This window comes from Labrus mixtus, chromosome 18, assembly GCF_963584025.1.
Source record: "Labrus mixtus chromosome 18, fLabMix1.1, whole genome shotgun sequence".
NCBI lineage: Eukaryota > Metazoa > Chordata > Actinopteri > Labriformes > Labridae > Labrus > Labrus mixtus.
The window spans coordinates 14,094,999-14,114,559 of NC_083629.1; the positions used below are offsets into that span (position 1 = coordinate 14,094,999).

Consider the following 19,561-nt stretch of genomic DNA (forward strand, 5'->3'; position numbering starts at 1 on the left):
ATCCTTCTTCTCACCTACAAAGCTCTAAATGGCCAGGCACCATCTTACCTGAAGGAGCTACTAGTGCCGTACTGTCCCTCGAGAGCGTTGCGGTCCCGGAGTGCAGGCCTGCTGGTGGTACCTACAGTCTCCAAGTGTACTATGGGGGGTAAAGCCTTCAGTTATCGGGCTCCTCTCCTCTGGAACCGCCTTCCAGCCGGGGTCCGGGAGGCAGACACAGTCTGTATTTTTAAGAATAGACTTAAAACTTTCCTTTTTGATAAATCCTATAGTTAGGGCTGGTGCTGGTGTAGACCAGTTCTTAGTTATGCTGCTATAGGCTTAGACTACCCGGGGAACTGGCACCCTGAGCTCCTCTCTCTCTCTCTCTCTCTCTCTCTCTGCATATACAGTACATCATATTACTGCATGTATCTATCTATAAATCTCAGTCACTAACCACCTACTTTCCTGGGAGCTCTTGAGCTCTCCTAGGCTCCTCGAGATGGTCGGTTGACGGCTTGCCAGAACATTGATTGATTGATTGACACGTAAGTCAAGTGTTTTCTGACACATATTTGTCTTTAAGGTGCTGTGAAGTCGTTGGAGCTTCTGGAGGTTCAAACTGAGGAGGGGGGTTTCATATCTCAGTAAGGAAAGAGAGCAGACCACCATACAGAGGAGGTGAGAAACTGAAAGACACGTACATAAAACCTGATATACGAGATTCATCAATCTAATTAGTTTCATATCATCACAACTGGGACCATTCCCAGGCTCTTGTAGGGCCTGTAAGTTCATCGTGAACAAAGTGAAGAAGAAGCTGGTCAGTGATCACTCAAAGGTATGAATACAAATAAAACAATGATGTTTCATAGACAAAGTCAGTGAGGCTCACTATAATGAAAGTATTTAACAAACCTCCATAGTTCAGGATCATTTTATGTTTGTCTTGACCCCGTATGCATGGTTTACTTCTGTTCAGCACAACATTTTGACTTTTTTCTTTATGAAAACTAAACAAAATATGCTTAAAAAAACAGGGGCCTATGAAAATATACAATTTGGTCTTAAGTATCAAACGGCGCAGTCTGTTTGAAAATTAAGTGATTTTGTCCCAGTTAACTTATATTCCCCTTTGATTAAGTCTGTAAAGTCCTGTAACGCTGTAAACACTTAAACAGACATAGTTTAGGTAGAGAATAAATGGCACAGAGAAGATTTCCAACCTTTTTCTCCTCTCCACATATGGCTCTATTTCGGTCACTTTAGTATTTGAACATAAAACAATGATTGTAAAGGAGCTAAAATACTTTACATGATGCTTTATGAATGTTTATTTATATCACTTGGAGATATCTGAGTCACTGAATAAGACAAAGATGACTATAAATGCTGAAAAAAGGTTTCCATTGTAAGTGCTTATGTCAGAGATTTTATTTGTCATGCTGAACAACACCTGCAATGGAGTGAAAATCAGTCTCATCAGATCTGGCTGCAAGAAAAGCGTCAGAAAGTACCAAGACAAAGTGATTGACGCCCTAGCTAACAGTGGGTCTGAAGCATCTATACATGATAAACTTAGAATGTGTAAAAAAAAAAGCCCACACCTGTCTATGAGCTCACACTGAAGCTTAGCAGAAGTGTGGAAGCTTTTCCAGTGTACTTGTTGTCTTGTTTTTGTATTTGCAATAAAGTTTTCTGTAAATGGTTGAATATCTACATGTGGTGCCATTGGACATTATAACTTAAGTGAATTCTTGAACTGCAACTGATTTCATTTGTTTAAAGCTTGATTAAAGCTAAAGCTCCTGTGAATACGTATTTGTTGCTTATTAATACAAAAATAATGATGCCTCTATTTGATATACAAACAAGACGTATTTCTATAGTTGTTTTTTCTTATGCCTGAAAGAAATGCCAGATGGCATTTTCCAGAGCAAACATTCTCTGAGTGATACATTTTTTGGTTAAGTGATAGCATTTTGTTAAAAAAAAAACACACGTACTGTATAGGATGAGAGACAAGATGTCGACTTCTACTTTGTCCAAAGAAGGCTAAAATCTACACACCAAAGACTGTGTGGTTGGATCAACCTACCACTGTGGGCGGGGCTTGTAGCAACACATGTTCCAGCCACCTAAAAAAGTCCAAATGTACAAATGTATGCAATGTTTTTTGCCTTCGCTTTCAGACAACAAATTTGGACTGAACATGGTGCATGCTGCACACTGTGTAATACGTTTATCTTAAAAACACCATGTGCACAGTGGTGTAGTGGTGCTTTAAAAAGTGCGTATACTCTCAATTTTTCCACCAAATTTATTTAAGTGACCCGCCTAGCAGAGAATACATGGCCTTTGTTATGAACATTTACATGTAAACCACTCTTGCATATTTTCATTAGTGCATACTAGCCAATTAGAGACAGAGTAAGGAGGGTCATCCCTTCACAAAAATTGCCAATCAATCAATGTTAGAATCAGAGAACATGTAGAAGTGGGTATAACCTATATGGAGGCTGAAAAATAAGTGGGTATACGCAGTATACCTGCGTATACCCTGCACTACACCACTGCATGTGCATCATGTTCATTTGTTTGCTTCAGGAGTGCTGGTAGTTGAATTACTTACATTTGGATCCAACAAGGCTAACCTTAGTATGCTAAGCTAGGTTACTATCATGTTGCTTCAGATTAACATTATTAACATGACAGGGTTATTGCTCTTTACATTTCCTTACCACATGGTAGGCCTAAACCTATTGTATTTCTTCTATGTGATCACCTTTGAATGAGTTTCCATTTTTAGGCCACATAAAAGATTCAAATGTTTCAAGTTTGATGTCATTCATTATTATCTCAAAGAATTAAACATTTATAAAGATATTCAGCTAGCCCAGATGACGAAGGGATTCAAATGTATTGTTTTTCTCAGAATTGTCGCTGACAATAAGATAGGTAAGATTCATTTGTGACTGTGGTGTGTGCTATTGTGACAGGAAAATGTGACGGTGGTAGTGTGAAGAAGTTTTTGTGTGAGCCCAACAAAACCACCTGAGAGGTTCAGATCTGTTGTTAGAGGAGGCTTGTGGTTTGCGTTTCCTACTGTGGAGGCTTTGACAGTGTTGACCTTGAAGCCCCCCCAACCTCTGCTGTGTATAAAAAGTGTGTTATCAGCACATGCAAACACACTCCGGGAGCACTGCAACAATGGAAGCATCTTCAGTCCTTCTTCTCATGTGCATTCTGGGGACATGTTCAGGTGTGTTCAGGTGTTTAAAAAATGTCCTTATTGTGTCCTTTTGTAAGCTTTAACTTTTTTCTTTCTTATCTCTAGTGTGGACGGTTCACGGTGCAAGTTTAGAGGTCAACATTGATGATCAGGAACATCAGCAGGTGGATGTGGATGTGGACATCTCGGTGAGTAAGAGTGTACGTTCTGCGTTCACAATACAACTAAAGTAAAATATAGAAGCAAATCTCTATAAAGAGTTCAAATGAAAAGAACTCATTTAGTAGGCAGCAGATAGATGAGCTATTAGTGCATGCCCACGTCATCCTCCACTCTCTCTCTTCAGCAGCCCTATCCAATAACTTCAAAAAGGCCCAAATAAAAGAAATAAAAGCACAAATTTAGAAAAAAGAAGAAAAAAGACCCTCAGATTAATTTAGTATGACATATTCTAAAATGAGATCATTATTACCTACGCAAAACAATGTGTAAGCAGCTTGAACAAAAACTATTCTCTGTTCATTATAGAAGTGAAACAGAGTCAACGCAGACAGGGTGATGAACTACACAGGAAATAGGAATTTGCCGTTTCATTGTTAAACACAAGGCTTCTAAAACTACTGACAATAAAAGACATGAACATCTTTTTTTTTACCTGATAGTTTGCAAAGAAACACTGCAGATGTTAAAATGATGAAGATAAAGGTTAAATAACAAAAATATATATATATATATTGGTCACTGACAAGATAAGATGAGACTTAATTGGATTATTTTAAAAAAGGGTTTTGAGGTTTGGATTTATATTAAAAATAATAACACTTTACTTGATCCCGTAGGGAGCATTTAAAGCAATACAGTTACGCTCAACATAAAAGATATTGAAGCATTTTTCAGGGGTTTAAATGAAGAACTTTGTGTCTGATTACAAAGTCGTATTTTAAGCTGTTAAGATGCTTTTTATTTATGAGGTGTTGAACAATGTTTAGATATTTCTCATCAGTTGTCATAGTGACCAACATGAACACATTTCCCCATCTGAATACATGCTCACAACTAAATGATAGCATGTTAATAAGCATGTATAAGTTGTCCATCATGTACAGTATCATTTTCAGTACTTGTACCTGTGCTCAGTGTTGAATGTATCCCTTTGATCTGCAGCTTCCCGGTGTTTGCTGGGTGTGCAAGTGGACCTTAAACAAGGTGAAGAAAGCTTTGAGTCACAACGGCACTGCAGAGGTAAAATAAAATGTGTCACAGACTGACAGCCCACTCAGCAGGCTTTCATTTTTGCATTATGGAACAGCTAATAAAGTCATTTTTACCTCTACAGCGCGTGAAAGCTAAGTTGCTGTCCTGCTGCGAGGAAATTGGCATCTTAAAATCTCTGTGTCGCCGTTTTGTGAAGAAACACCTGGGCGAGCTGATCGAGGAGCTCACCACCACTGATGATGTGAAGACCATCTGTGTCAACACTGGAGCCTGCAAGTGAGTTCTAACAGCCGGTCTGTTACATAACAGTGTTTTTTACAGCACCTAAAATATGTCCATCCACATTAATAATTCACAATGAAGCAACTGTTCAGGAATAAAGCGTCCTTTTCTTTCAAGAAAACTTCACAGCCCTGGAAAACAAAAATGTTACTCCTTAAGTTATATTATTTGTTATACTGTATATGAAATACAAAATTCAGAGGAAAAATTAGCTTGTTAAAATACCTGACAGATTCAGTCCCTTTCCAGAAAAGATTAAACGTCCAAAAAATCTGTGTATGACATAAAATTAAAAAACACGACACACAAAGTTGACATCACTGTAGGAAGTAGTCAAAATGATATTAAAGTAATACATCACTATGAAAAATAAATTGGTATATTTTTAAATACTGCTGACAGGGGACATTCTTTATATGACTTCGTTATTCATTAACGTGTATCTCATGTGTTCTCTTTAGACCCAAGGAGCTGTGGAGCCTGCGCTTCGTTGAAATGGAGGACTCATCATCCGAAGCCAATGATTATCCCTGATGCGGTTTGCATGCTGAATAAATTATCTACTCATTAGTTGCAAGAGAAACCACAAATGTTTGCGGCAGGAACCAGCTGAAACTTTCTGTCTGTGCCTTCACTGTGTTACACTTTGTCTTGTACTTTCATTTACTCTGCAGTAACTGTTGTGTTCATTTCAATAAATGTTTGCATTTTCTATTTGCATGAAGATTCCTTGTGGGTCAGTTTCACAAAGTGTCTGAAAATGATGAGGAGAGCGGGGTGTGACATTCAGCAATGATGACTAAAGCCTCCATACATGGGCTGCACGTCCTAACCACCAGGCTTTCGGCGCCCTGACTCCAGTTTTTAATTCAATGATTAAATGCACCTCTGTAGATCGAGGCTACTCAGAGACTAAAACCTGGACTTCTAAACTTTTTTACGAATCAAAAAAATGAATCAAACAAAAAACCTCCATTAAGTCTGTCAAGTTACATAAAAAGCCAAAAATCCAGTCAACATGATGATTTTATACTTAAACGGGGACAATCTTTCAGGTTCAACATTATCAGTAAGAATTCACGGCTGACAATACCAGTGACTGCAGTGACACTAATACCAACTGAAAAACAGCTGTTTTTTGTTGTAATCGAACTTCTCTGAAAAATGTTCATTTCTCCACATCAGTTCAACTGTTACAGACAACAGTGACAAGTGAAAGCCTCCAAACACTGAGCACTTACGAGTAAAGAGGTCGAGTGTTGTTTGGTGCTGTCAACAGGCTTCCTGAAAGTGGGAGTTTTTCGTTCACAGCTTGTTGGATTGCGCAACAATGGCATCAACATGTCCCCTTTTAGACGCTGACAAATGTGTGTGCTCAAGTGCAAAAGGTTGAATGTTGTGTTTGAGAGGTAGAATTCTGATTGTTTTGTTGAACATGAACGGATGAAGAAGGGGCCACTGAAGGACTAAAGAAATGTTAAGTCACTTTAATAGTTTTCTAAATCAAATCATACAAAAGTTCAGCTGGTTGAGGACAACAAATGGCATCCTGACACAAACACACAGCTAACATACTGTACATACACAGGTATATATAAATAAGGTTTACAAACACAAGAAACATAGAAGATTTCTACAAGTGTGTGTGCTACTTTTGACGAGTCAGCATGCAGCCTCAAGCGTTCACTGCCAACTGAACCAAACCTAAAGCGAATAGTAATTTAAGTATGTTCTCATTTATAAAACTATTATCTTCTGATGTCACATGGCTCATAATTCAGTGTCAGATGAGGGAGTCCTGCTGTTATCTGGAGCTCATTTCTATTTTCCTGTCTTCACGAGGAGGCCGCAGCAGAGAGCAGGAACTTCCCGTTTCGATCGACGAAGAGTCCGTGATGAGAGCGACTGATGTCCCAGCTCTGCTTTAAGGCCTGACGGTCCAGTTTATTGAGTCCCTGAGAGCAGAGACGCAGATCCTGGACCAGCTCTGACAACCCATCCAGACCCTCACTGTCCCAGGGGCCGGACACCTGACAGCCTGAGGGAGAAGCAACAAGCTCCAGTTCAGTGTTTCAATGTGCAGATTTGTAATTTAGAGCAAGCTTTAAGTAGTGATTTCTGTCATTCGGCTTAATTCCTTCTCTATCTCCTCAGAAATTAAACTTTGTAAAAAAGATACCTTAAACACAAAATGATAATCAAAGAGTGTGTGAATACAGGAACCTGAAGGGATTTGGACAAATCATGCACCTTTATCTCATAAATCAGATTTCAGAACTAGTCCAACCTGAACAATAAACAGCATCGTTTTGCTTTTCCCCTCTTTCTGTTCATTTGAAGGACATACAGACACTTCCTTCATCTTCTATGTTCGCAATGAAAAAAAAAGCTTCAAGGTTCCATTTGCTTAAAACTAAGATTAATGACTCTGCACCTCCTCCGCACAAAACCCAATTACACAAATCTATGGAGGCATTCCGGAATTTGAAAATGTAAACTTGTTGTCCCAACACTACTGTCTACTACCCCAAATCATCTAACAGCAAACTGACCACAGCCTGCATACTGAACAAAAACACCCTGGGAGTTCAATAGGAATATTACGCACAGCCTCACATCTCAAAACTTCTCTCACAAGAACGCAGCGCCGAGCAAAACTACAACACGCGTCTACCAAACTAACTGTCGGAGAGCCCCGTGCTGCGGATCACGTAAGCATACAAACACCTGGCTTGATTTAAAACACCGCCTGCGCCACGATGTGTAAGCCGGAATGTAGACTGATAGACAGGTAGGTTGACGGGGACGAGCTTTATACCAGCTGTTGAGTCTGTTGCCTTCAGAAAGCTAATCGGTAAAATACCTACACCTTGTCACAGCACCGGTTTGCTACAGTAAGACTAAATAATGTGAACATTAATATATGAGGATTGTAACCCCAGTAACTAGTTACTTTTATAAGCAGTAACTCCGTTTATAACTCAGTTACTTTTTGATAGTAGTAACTGCAACACATTTTCAGTAAGGTGCCCAACACATACTCGTGTGTATACATACCTTGTATGTCTAGAAGGGTCAGAGGGCGACCAGCCTCTCTGAGAGCGTTCAGGATGTTGTATAGTCCTGCTGATGTTACAGACGGGTTCGCTGACAGATTCAGACTCACCAGTGACCGACATGAAGGAAGACACCTGGAGGGGAGAACCAAACAGTTGTGACACTTCACAAGGACACTGGAAGGCAAATTATATGAAAATCACAGAAATGTCTAAAAGAAATACCCAAAATAACAACATGTCATCACTAACCCTTAAAAGATATCATTAGACTGAAACTACACCCATACATGTCTACGCAGCAAAGTGCAGACGTAGTACACACTCACTCACACACACACACACACACACACACACACACCTGGCCAAGGTGGCTACACTGCTGTCTGTCAACCCGTTTGCTGCCAGACTCAGGTGGGTCAGTGAACACTCATCCTGCAAGAAAAGACAAATGTTTTCTTTGTACTGTACTGCTGCTAAAGAACACTAGTTGGTCATTGTTTGTGTGTAAATATAATTTGCGTGTTTTTACTTGAGAGAGGATATTTGTGAGGTGTTCCAGTGAAGGGGCGTCAGCAGGACCCCTGCGGACAGCAGACAGGTCCAGGTGTGTAAGACAGTGGAGAGGCAGAGTCTTCAAAACCTGCTCAAAGCCAGTGGAGCCAAGTGCATTGTGGGATAGACACAGTGTTTTCAGGTGGCCTGTCCCTGAAAGAAATGAGGATATCATTTATGATTTCTCTAATTTTAAACATCTTAAAAAAAAAAGAAAGAAGCTGAAATAGATTCTTTGTTGGACTGTGGGTCTCTCCATATATCCTTTTCAATGATTCTAACAGCAAACACAACTTCATCCCTCAAATGCACTCATCCCTTATCTGAACATGTGGCTTTAGATGAAGCTCAACGCTGCCTCTGCTGGCCGGAGTTACCTGTTAGAGCACTTGCTAGCAGCAGTCGATGCTGCTGCAGGAAGCGAGCAGTGAAGCCACAGGCCTGCAGGGACAGTTTGGCTAACAGAGGACAGCAGGAGAGCAGACAGGACAGGGACTCAGAGACACCATCACCCAGCGGGTTCATACTGAGGTTCAGCTCCTCCAGACACTGCGGGACAGGAGACAAACACAAACAGCGAATCTGAACAAATGACAACTCTTCTAATTGATCTTTAAATGCCCGCATGTGACCCGTCGTTCTCAGGATTCTCAGAGGTGACAGAGTAAATGTGCATGGTGGTTGACGTGATGAGTTTTTTTTTTTTCTTCCACACTTTGGTTAGTGACACATTAACAGGAACAAACAGGGAGGAGTTGTGATATCAGGTGCAAGTCACACTAACAAAGGTGTCATGACGACTTTAACAGACTGCAGCACACTTCAGACTGCTTTCTTCACATACTAATGATCTGACTGCCTTTAATGGAGTGTAAGATATTCTAAGTGCAATGTGGCCCACCGGCAAAGGCCATCAGTTGACATTTTAACAAGAACATTTTCTAAACCACCGCTTAATCTTTGTCACATTGGTGGTTTGAGCTTTGTCCTTTAAGATGTTAAGTTATCTATTCCTAAAAATATCGACAACACAGTGCAACAAATAAACACTGAAATGTGTTTGTAGAACAAATGTCAACGTGTATCCACAGATAACATCTCAAACAACGTCAAGTAGGACAGTGACCCAGGAAAAAAAGTTGTTTCACACACAAATTATTTTTTCCTGCATTGTAGTTTGATGGTTACAGAGGTTTGAGAAGCAAAATGACAAAAAAATAAAAAATAAACACAAATTAAAAAGTGACCAGGCTCCTCCAGCTGAGCTTTTTTACCGGGAATGCAGGATGGCTGTGTCCGTTCAAAGCGTTCACCGCCTTCTCCAGCCCCTCCCCCGTAATGTGACTGGCAGAAATGTCCAGCAGCCGAAGGCGCGGCATGGTGATCGTCGTGGCGACCAGCTCGGGGAGAAGGCTGTCGTGTAGACGGTTGCCGGAAATGCGCAGCTCGGTGAGGCTGGCCTGCAGTTTGAGCGCACGGAGGAGCGGGCTGAGGGAAGACGGGGCCAAGCTGAGGCCGCACACCGTCAGCGAGGAGGACCCGTCCTGCACCTCGCACAGCCGGGTGACGCGCTTGTTCTCATCTGCACGGAGACAAAACAGAAATCGACAATCAAGAAGATCGTACCTCATGCATCATTTCAGAAATGTGGACGTGTGTTTTTGTGCGTGACGCTCACCCACTGCCAGGCTTTGACAGGCCTTCTTGTAGCGCTCAGGGAGAGGAGGAAGATTCCAGGAGCAAACATCAGCCAGAACCTACATTTAAAATACACCATTATGATCCGGTCCTGACTACATCAAGTCATGTCGCAACAGTATGGAAGTCATTCGTCCTCACCTCTTCGTTGGTGTGTAGGACAGCCAGCAGCAGGTCCTGGGGGGAGAGCAGAGCCCCTTCTTTCTGCAGAGAGAGGCGGGGCAGGAGTCCACACTTCTGATAGTAACGCTGAGCAGCCTGCTCACACAGCCAGGACACGGTGCAGGAGTCTGCCTCACTAGAACACAGTGTGAGGATTAAAACATGGAAAAACATCAGTACTACAGTCTGTCGTATTTGTTAGAGACAGTACACATCTTGTGTAAAATGATGATGTGCTGCTTTATTAGGAAAGTTTTCCCTGCATCTGAAACCTTGAATATTCATCTTTAACATAAACTCTTTCTTCTCCATTAAAAAAAAAATGGCGATTTGATAGGTATTCTCCTCCCCAAGTTGTTTTGGGCAAGAACTATTTATTAGTTATCCACTGTGAGTTAGATGTACGTTTTCTGTGTCAGGGATTCTTGTTTTCGATCCTCGTATTTTCTTTCTTCTATTCATGCTCAAAAGAAATATGAAATGAATGAATACAACACCAACCTTTGAGGAACTGGGATGAGGAAAACATCTTCCTGAACTCTGACCCTCATTCTGATCGGTGGCGGCATTGACGTGGGCATCGGTGCAACCATGCGAGTGTGTGCTGGAGGCTGAAATTATTTGTCAAAAATGTTTCAAAAGATGCATGGAGACTTAAAATATGTGCTCCATCAAAATGTGAAATGCACAAATGTTACAAGATCAGGACAATCGAAACCCTCCAAAAAAGGTCTTAAGGAGTTCTACTGCATAGGAGAAAAAGGTTTGGTGAAGCCCCTTGTAGGAACAGAAGGAGGAGAGGGTAGAGGAGGGGAGACGTTTTGGCTAAATAAGATAACAGTGTGACAAGCAGAACACCCTGAAAAGTTCACTTGGACTACGTCAGCTGGCGTCGATTCTCAAAGTTGTCTTTCTCTCGATGAAAGTGGTATTGCATGCACTGATTACATACGGACTACAATAAGTCATTTTATGAGAAATTAACTTTAGTCCAAGGCTGATAACCCTTTGATGAGTATTTTTCTAGATGCCTTCACTTGTCCCTCCTCAGAATAATGGATAGGACACAGATTCTTCCTCACCTGGATGTGTATTTGTGGTGGTGGAGGTGTCTCAGCTCTCATGTCCTCGTCATCAGTAATCGTGGGGCTGTGTGACCTGTTGACCTCTCGTCTGCCCAACCGGACCATCCCCGGCATCTGAGTCATTTTCACCTGGTGAGGCTTCAAGGAGGGGTTCTTTTTCATAGAGAGACTCCTGCTGGAGGAGAGAGGAACTGCAGGAACTGTGGAAAAAGAAAAGGCATACAGTGAAGATAAAAAAATAAAAAAAAGAAGCAAAGAAAGGTTGACAAATGAATAAAAAATGCATTCTTACCTCTGGAGGCTGTGTCAGAGTTAAAGTGCCTGTTTTGGCTTCTTCCTACTGAAGACAAGGCCACATCCTCCCCTCTCATCCCATTCTGCTCCACACGAAGCCTCCTCTTCTTCTTCGGCTGGAATTCCTCCAAATCATCCTCCAGCCAGTCGTCGGCCAGATACTCCTCTTCAGGGACCAGCGCTGCTTTGTTGCTGGATGACACCGCTGGTGTGCTGGAGATCTGAGGCTGAGTTAGACCCTGGAGACGGGATTTGGCGCTGCCTAGCCCTCGAATTGCATTGTGGTACTCGTCCCGTTCAAAGACACACGGTGGAGGAGCCTCCCTGACACTTTCCCGACCCGAGGTTGGGACAGAGTCGGCTTCCTTGTTTGGGGGAACTTCCTTTTGACTCGAGGCTGCTGGGAAACTTTGCCGAGGGCGGACCGGACGGAGAGGACTGACCGGGTATTCAGAGTCAGTGTCGTCTGATGAACTGCTTTTATTCTAAAATGTGATTTTAAATATAAAGAATGAACAAATAGCATGATATCAAAGAAGCCACAGTCTGAAATCATGTAGTATAAGGCATGTTAACTTCATATCAAAAGGTATTTTTCCAGATTTTACCCCATACAGGACAGCAGCCTCTGTTCCTCTGGCTCTGAGCCGCTGTGTTGGGCGTTTGATCTGCCATCGTTTTGGGCTGGCAGGTCCCTCCTTAACCTCTGATTTCCTGTTGGTCTGGGGCCAGTCTTGGCTGAGGGGACAGCCCCCTCCAGAGGACAACAGTGGCTCTGAGTTCTCAGCATCAAACAGTTGGCTGTCCTGCAGGGCATCGAAAGGCTTGGCCGGGGCCGCAGCAGCAGGCACTGTGTGAGACGGAGATTAAAATGTGTGAAGCAATATTTTTCTTTAAAAAAAAAGGCAAAACGAAGGCTAAACAGCATGAAGATGAAAAGGCCTCACCTCCCCCTGCGAGCGCCTTCCTCAGCAGCCTCTCTGTGGCGATGCACTCCTGCCTGGTGTCCTGGTCCAACTCTCTGCTGTATGTCTTCTGCCAATACCGCAGAGTGTCCATGGCCGAGTCACCCTGACAGAGGAAGGTGAAAGCATAACATATTTGAAATATAAACCACAATCAGATATTAATAGTTCTTCTAGGTGAGGCAAGATCGGAAAAAAACAGGGAAAATGCTTTTAGATATGCGCCAATAATAAGAATAAAAGTGTCAGATTAATGTTTTTTTTAAACAATGTGTCCTGACTGACTGCCAGTATGTCAGTATGTCTAGAGAAAATGATTCTATTTATCTAACAGATCTCTCCTTAACTTCAGTTATTCCATACAATGAAGCAGAAGTGATAATAATGAAATAACAGATAAATATATGTGGATGATAATGCCACAGTTGCTGAGTTTCACACAGTTTTCCTGCAGCAACACGTTCCATGACTGAATCAGCTCCTCCACTTCACTCAGAGGCCTCACACACCTTGGAGTTGCGTTGGGTGACAGAAGCCCCTCGTTCAACCAGGAGCCTTGCCACTTGTAAATTGCCACAAGCGAGCGCGTCATGGAGAGGAGTCACTCCCTCACATAAGGGACCGCCAGGGTCGTTGATGTTAGCACCTCGCTCCAGCAGCACTGCCACAATGTCTGGAGGAGAGAGAAAAAAAAACCAGACAGGATTAGCAACAGAGTTATTTTCTTTTTCTTTTCTCTTTAACATTTACATCTTTAAAAACATGATACATATTGAATCAGTTACCATGGTGACCGTGGTTGCAGGCCTCGTGAAGGGGAGTCCAGCCACAGTAGTCTCTTGGGTTCACTGGGTGACCCTGACAATCAGAAATAATATCAAGTCCAGGTTGTTTCATGTTACAGTGAATGTCGGCAGCCTTTTAACGGACTCTTTCATCTTTTAAGTGGCTTCTCGCTCTACAAACGATTCAAGCAAAAGCAGCTTGAGCTTGTTAAAAATTTACTTTACAAAAAAACAACTGAGCACAGAACAGATATTTTACAGTGGATTGAGGATTTTACTCTCATCTGAAGTCCTACTTTGTTATTTGGTTTACATTTATCTTTTTTTTTTTGCATTTTTGGCCACAAAAAAAAGGGAAAAATGTGCAGCATTTTTTTCTTACAAAAATATCATACACATCCAAAAAGTACTGGGTGCCGGACAAAAAACGTTTCACTCTCATCATCATGTCAAAGAAAGACTAAGTCCGCACACCTGAAGTTGCTCCAATTCAATTTTAGTGGGAATTATCACCACATGTAACGTTTCGGGCCGTCGCCCTTCATCAGAAAGCATTTCTTTCTTACCTGTTCTACCAGGTACTGGACCTGCTTCAGGTTTCCATCTATGCACGCTCTGTGCAGAGACGTCTCGCCCTTCTCGTTCCTTTTGTTCCACTAGAGAAGAAAAAATTACTTTAAAAAGGGCAGAGTGTAAAACCCTGACATTTCAATCATCTTTAGCTTGTGCAAAGTGCTAACTGATACATAACTTACCCGTCCTGCCTTCCTCCTCCCTGATACCATCTTGTCATAGCCCTCCATGTCGTCATCTAGACACGGAATCAATAGAAGACGAACATTAAGCAACTATATATCAGAATGGATTGATTGGAGATGTGAACAGGACAGTCTACCTGAGTCTGAGAGAACGACGTCACTGTCATCCAGAGGTTCACTGTTGTCCATCTCCTCCTCTTCATCACCCTCACCGTCGCTATCATCTGGGCTCCAGCCCTCAGCGGCACAAAGCTCCTGCAGCCTCGCCTCAGTGTCGTCTGCGTCCGAGGAGCCGCGTCGTCTCTGGAACGCCAGCCAGAGCCTCAGCACGCGCTTCTGTTGAAAGGAAAGCGAGGATAGATTTACTGTATCCATAAATATCTTTTTTCAAACTTTTTTCAAAGATTATCAGCACTTGTTTCTTCTCACCTGCAGTCTGGTCTGCCCACATGTCTGGCCGGAGTGTAACGCCGTACTGTAGCTGCTGTTTATATCCTCAAAGGCACAGCTGCTCTCCTCCTGAGCTGCTGCAATGTTCAGCCAAGTGCTGCACTCCTGATGTAGACAAATACAAGATATTAATCCACATGCAAGTCAGGATAATCTAGTTAATGATTTTCTATAGTGTGCTTCAATATTGGAAATTATATTTGAAAATTAGAGACGCTAAATCAAAGTCTGTAATCAAATAACTTCAGTCTTCTCCCACAATCATACAGGTGACAAAGCTGGAACTATACTTCATCTTTCATCCATCAGATACATCATAGTTTCTGTAGCAATTTAGAAGAAGGTGGTGTTGGGTGAAGATGCAGATGATGCATGTGTACCTCAGTCGAGCTGCCCTGTTGTAGAGCCAGCTCCTGTCTGTAGTGCTCCACGGCCTTGCTATGCTGTCTCAGGTCTGTGTAGGTCGCAGCCAGGGACACGTGGATGACGGCCTGCTCCCTCGCAGGCTTTCCCATTGCCTCAGCACCCTTTAGCTAAACCGCAAACACAGCAGAGCTCCACAGACTTAATAGTGGGGAGACACTATAACTGAGATTGAAGGAGTTTAAATACAGTGAACATGTTTAGTCACAGTAAACATCGAAATGTAAATTGTGTTTTATTACCTGAGCTTGATATGCATCCAGAGCTTTGCTGTAGCAGCCAACCTTACAGTAAAGGTCCCCAAGCTGCTCTGCCAGCCCGACGGCCTGATGGGAACCGAGTCTTTTACCCTGATCTTCCCCCAACTCCTCCTCTAGTTTACAGCCTTGGTCGGCTAAGAAATAAAAACAGTAACACCATCAAATCAGATGCGTTTGTGGGAAACACTTTTTTGTCTCTATATAAAATAAGACACAAACTCTTTTACCATGTTTAAAAGCTTTCTTCACAGCCTGCCTGTCCATTGGCTGCTGCGAACCCAGCGAGAGTGCTTTCTTCAGAGATCGTCTGGCTGCTACGAAATCCCCCAGAGACAACTGCACCTGCGGATGAATGCCGACGTCAGCGGGTTAAACTGGACTGTAACTGCATTAGCTTTGCCAGGAAAGAGCCCGTACCTTGCCAATGCAGTGAAAGCACTCGCTCTCGCTGAACTTGTCTTTGATCTTCCTCGCACACTCTTTGGCCTGTTCCAGGCAACGCACAGCGTTAGACTTCTGACCGTTACGGAAGTAGATGTTGCCCAGGTTAAAGTTTGCTCGGTACAGATCTTCCAGCAGCTGACCCTTCCTTTACAGAGAGAAAGCACAATAATAAACATTTTATGGTAAACTTTTGAAAAGTTCTGATTTAGGTACTGTAAGTCCCTGCTGTTCCCGGTTAGTGAAGAATAAGAACATTTACAGTTTTGAATCTTCCCCTTCCTCTGCAAGTTCCAACGTTAAAATGAAGTATAATTTAGTACGCTCTCACTCTGCAATAAAGACACTACGACGGATGAACTCGCTGCATTGTTTCGTCTCCCCCAGATGATCACAGACCAGGCCAAGATTGAGGAATAGACGTGCCTTCATCTCACTAATCTCCCGCCCCGACACAGTCCCTAGATGTAGAATGGTAGGGGTATGGTTAGATGTTAGAACAGACAGGTAATACAAAAATAAACACTATATAATTAGATCCAAACAGGCACATAATCAAACAGTGCAGACCTTCTAGACGGTCATTCACTATGGCAAGACTCTTCCTGAAGGCGTCCTCTGCTTGCTCCAAACTGTTCCTGGATTGGTCCGATTCGTAACGGAAGAGGTATGTTCGACCAATCGTGGCCAGGGCCCTCTGCTCCTCAGCGTGGTCTCTGACGGAGCGAGCCAGGTCCAAGTGAAAGCGCTGATGCTGAAGAAGAGGAGAACATACAACATCTTAAATTCTTCAGTAACTCTGTGTATGTCTTTATATGAGTCTGAATGCTGTGCACTATTTTTAAATCACTACAAATGAGAAGTTCTAAGAACGGGATTAAAGGGGGGAACAGGACATTTTTCAGGCATTTTGACTTAAGCAGAAAATTGTCCTCACTTTCAAAGCAGCTTCAATGTTCCCCATCTCTGCGTAGCACTCTCCTATCTTTCGATTGGCTACAGCTCGTCCAATCACATCGTTGAGCACCTCTGACAGAGCCAGCTCCTGCTGATGCTCCCTTATGGCGGCCTCGTAATCACCTGAGATAGACAAGGACCGCACAGGACAAAATATCGCAAAGAAATAAATGAGTAAGACGAAACGTTAGTACAAGGGGGAGAGGGGGGGAGATCCACAGTACTATGGTTTTGCAACTAAAAGTAGGAATCCAAATGAGTTAGAAAAGAAACACAAATGTTATCTAACTCATAACTGTTGGGCTTCAGATTTGTGCAGATGCCGATTAAAATAACTACTTATATCTCGCCAGTATTGCCCTTTGCTTAGGAGATGATGATTGAGTAAATTCACTGTAATGCTTGTAAAAACACGTCTATGTTCATCTTCTTTGCTTGTATTTCTTCACAATCTGCACATATCATTTCATCCAGTCTCTCTAAAAACCTATAATCTGTCATTATTTATGTCAGTGCCATATCCTCTTCCATATATTGTGAATGATTAAATAGTTCTGCAGTTTACTATCACAATAAAAATGTATTTATTAAATAACAAATCCAGTCAAATTAACGACTATTTAGTACAGACAAACCTTAACGCTGGTCATCTTTTTTTTTTTTTTATTAGGTGATGCAGAACAATACAAGACAAGTGAGGGATATGACAAGAACAAAAGTATGTAGGAGACAGGGGAGACGAATAAAACAAGGCAAACAGACAAGAAAAACAGACAATCATCTGGATTGGGGAAAGAGAAAAGAAATAAATAAAAATAAAAAGAAATGCATCAATGCTTTGCTAAAGTGCTCATGATGGATAGGCCGGATTTTTGTAACATAGCAATGAGTAAGGTCTTTTACCTGCTTTTTGTAAAGTGTCTCGAGATAACACTTGTTATGAGTTGACGCTATACAAATAAAAGTTGATTGAATTGATTGATTGATGAAAAATGAGAGTGGCTGTGATGAGAATTTATGATGATAAATATGATATGAATATAAGGGGGGGGGGAGGAAATAAATCAATAAATAGGTCATAATGAAATGGTGGCTAAAGACAATAATAATAATAATAATAGTAATAAAAAAAGATTAAATTTGATGGTAAGAGGAAAATAAATTCATAAATAAGTTGTGATAGTTATACAGAAAGGAAACAAAAAGGAAAAAAATAAAAAATAATAAAAAGGTTGTGTGTCTTTGTGTGTGTGTGTGTGTGTGTGTGTGTGTGTGTGTGTGTGTGTGTGTGTGTGTACGTCTTTATGTGTGTGTATGTATTTGTATGAGTCTATATTTGTGGTAGTGAATATCAGGGGTTTGAACTATGTTGTTCGGGAAGTAGTGAGGTGAGGATTGGCTCCCAAGTTGTCAGAAATGTGGATGGATGCTGTAAGTTTTCCCATGGTGATGTGTTCGACAAAGAGGTCTATCCATACTAATGCTGGTCATCTTCTAAAACACTCACCATTTCTGGACAGCAGCTCCCCAAGATGATTGCAGATATTGGCTTCCTCTCTTAAGTTGTTGCTGCTCTGCGCTTTGCTCTTCGCTTTCTGTAGCTCTGCGCAACAATCACACAATGTACTTTTCCACATTAACAATGTCAACGATCTAAATGAGAGGGATTGAGAAAGCTTTCCTACTTCATATATGCATTAGTAAACCAACACTTACGTTTAATCTCCCGTGCAGAGCTCATCATTATCCAGTTGCCTCTGAGCGGTGCTAACTAGCTAGCTCACAGCTGATGGTAAATATATAAACAGGCAGCGCGCTTCACTTTAGCTTAGCGATAGATAGATGAAGCAAAGCCGACAAAACATAGATCGACCCAAAACAAAATCACAATTTCATACCATTTTCACTTATTTACGTCTATTCTTCTGCTCTCGCTGTCATTTAAGTATCCGATCGTGTGTCGTGTCTAACCAAACATCTCTTCATATTCAACAACAACTCAGTAAACATCAGATAACTTCAGCTAACAGTGCACAGTAAACTTCATAAAGCCCCGCCACCGCTGCGCCAACCAATGACTTCACTGCAGAATGAGGAAGTAAATTATGCCCTGATGTTGTTCTTACAGGCAAACAGTTCGCCCCTTTCCGAGGATTAAAAGGTCGTGTTTCCAACACAGCTCGAAATCCACATCATCTGTTATAAAATTGAGCTGGAACATCGCGCATTTCATTCGTTTAGGTTTCTGTACATTTAACAGAAACAACAAACTGGTGCATATCTGCCTGCAAGATTAAATACTGGGCACAAAAAAGAATTGTAAAAAAAAAAAAAAAAAAAAGGGGCAATTCATTGGCTAGCCGCACCCTGTGACGTAGTTCCACACAGAAACAAGCGGATACGCGTATTTCGGTTACATTTTGACAACTTGTGTGTCTAGTGCAGTTAAATCCCGAACAAAATCTTAAATACAAGCTAGGAGCATGTTAAAGTGTGAATGAAAAGACAGCACAAACAGAATTAACAAGAAGTGGTTTGTTCCGGTTGCCAAGTGTGACGTTGTAGCCAAACATGTAGGCCTCATGATTACTGCAAATATTAAGGGGCCAAATCAATTCAGTCAGGTGGAAATTAAGAAGAGGTAAGATTACCTATATGTCTAAAAACAGACATGTCTAAACCTCTTTGTCATATTGGATGTAAAGTTTACGAAAATTGCCGTAGAAAGGGAATTTATTAGATTCTTTTTGTGGGTGTTTTAAAAGTCTTTGTAAATAAATGTCCTCCAGGCTAACAGGCCTATATGGCTTTCGTTTCTGGAAAAAAATAAAATGAAACAATAAAGAACACCTCAGAATATTTGAATAATTTGAAACATGTTAAATACAAAAATGCAACAGTGAGGCATTCAGTCGATTCAAAAAGATCCAATCTGATAGGTTGTCATGGTCAATGTTTATT

At 41.7% G+C, this 19,561-nt stretch overlaps 2 protein-coding genes across 3 annotated transcripts; one reads left to right on the forward strand and one right to left on the reverse strand.

Moving 5' to 3' along the window:
• The first annotated feature begins 3,132 nt into the window (after positions 1-3,132).
• Positions 3,133-5,421, forward strand: nkl.4 (NK-lysin tandem duplicate 4). 2 transcript variants are annotated; one of them, XM_061062729.1, is made up of 5 exons: positions 3,133-3,244; positions 3,320-3,414; positions 4,379-4,456; positions 4,551-4,705; positions 5,173-5,421. In XM_061062729.1, the coding sequence occupies exons 1-5, from the start codon at positions 3,163-3,165 to the stop codon at positions 5,243-5,245; spliced, it is 483 nt and encodes a 160-aa protein (XP_060918712.1). In that variant the 5' UTR covers positions 3,133-3,162; the 3' UTR covers positions 5,246-5,421. The 2 variants fall into 2 exon arrangements, with proteins under 2 accessions (XP_060918712.1, XP_060918713.1); XM_061062730.1 differs by having other exon boundaries at positions 3,320-3,402.
• Positions 5,422-6,183: 762 nt separating this feature from the next.
• tonsl (tonsoku-like, DNA repair protein) lies at positions 6,184-18,826 on the reverse strand. Its single transcript, XM_061063052.1, has 28 exons — positions 18,317-18,826; positions 18,108-18,203; positions 16,581-16,723; positions 16,214-16,397; positions 15,975-16,104; positions 15,620-15,791; positions 15,430-15,544; positions 15,185-15,336; positions 14,900-15,052; positions 14,499-14,624; positions 14,207-14,405; positions 14,067-14,122; positions 13,878-13,967; positions 13,312-13,384; positions 13,036-13,199; positions 12,509-12,632; positions 12,170-12,411; positions 11,560-12,046; positions 11,265-11,467; positions 10,684-10,793; positions 10,162-10,318; positions 10,001-10,079; positions 9,597-9,904; positions 8,700-8,871; positions 8,300-8,475; positions 8,129-8,202; positions 7,769-7,902; positions 6,184-6,749 (listed from the first exon to the last, which is right to left on the reverse strand). The coding sequence occupies exons 1-28, from the start codon at positions 18,342-18,344 to the stop codon at positions 6,547-6,549; spliced, it is 4,350 nt and encodes a 1,449-aa protein (XP_060919035.1). The 5' UTR covers positions 18,345-18,826; the 3' UTR covers positions 6,184-6,546.
• Positions 18,827-19,561: the final 735 nt, after the last annotated feature.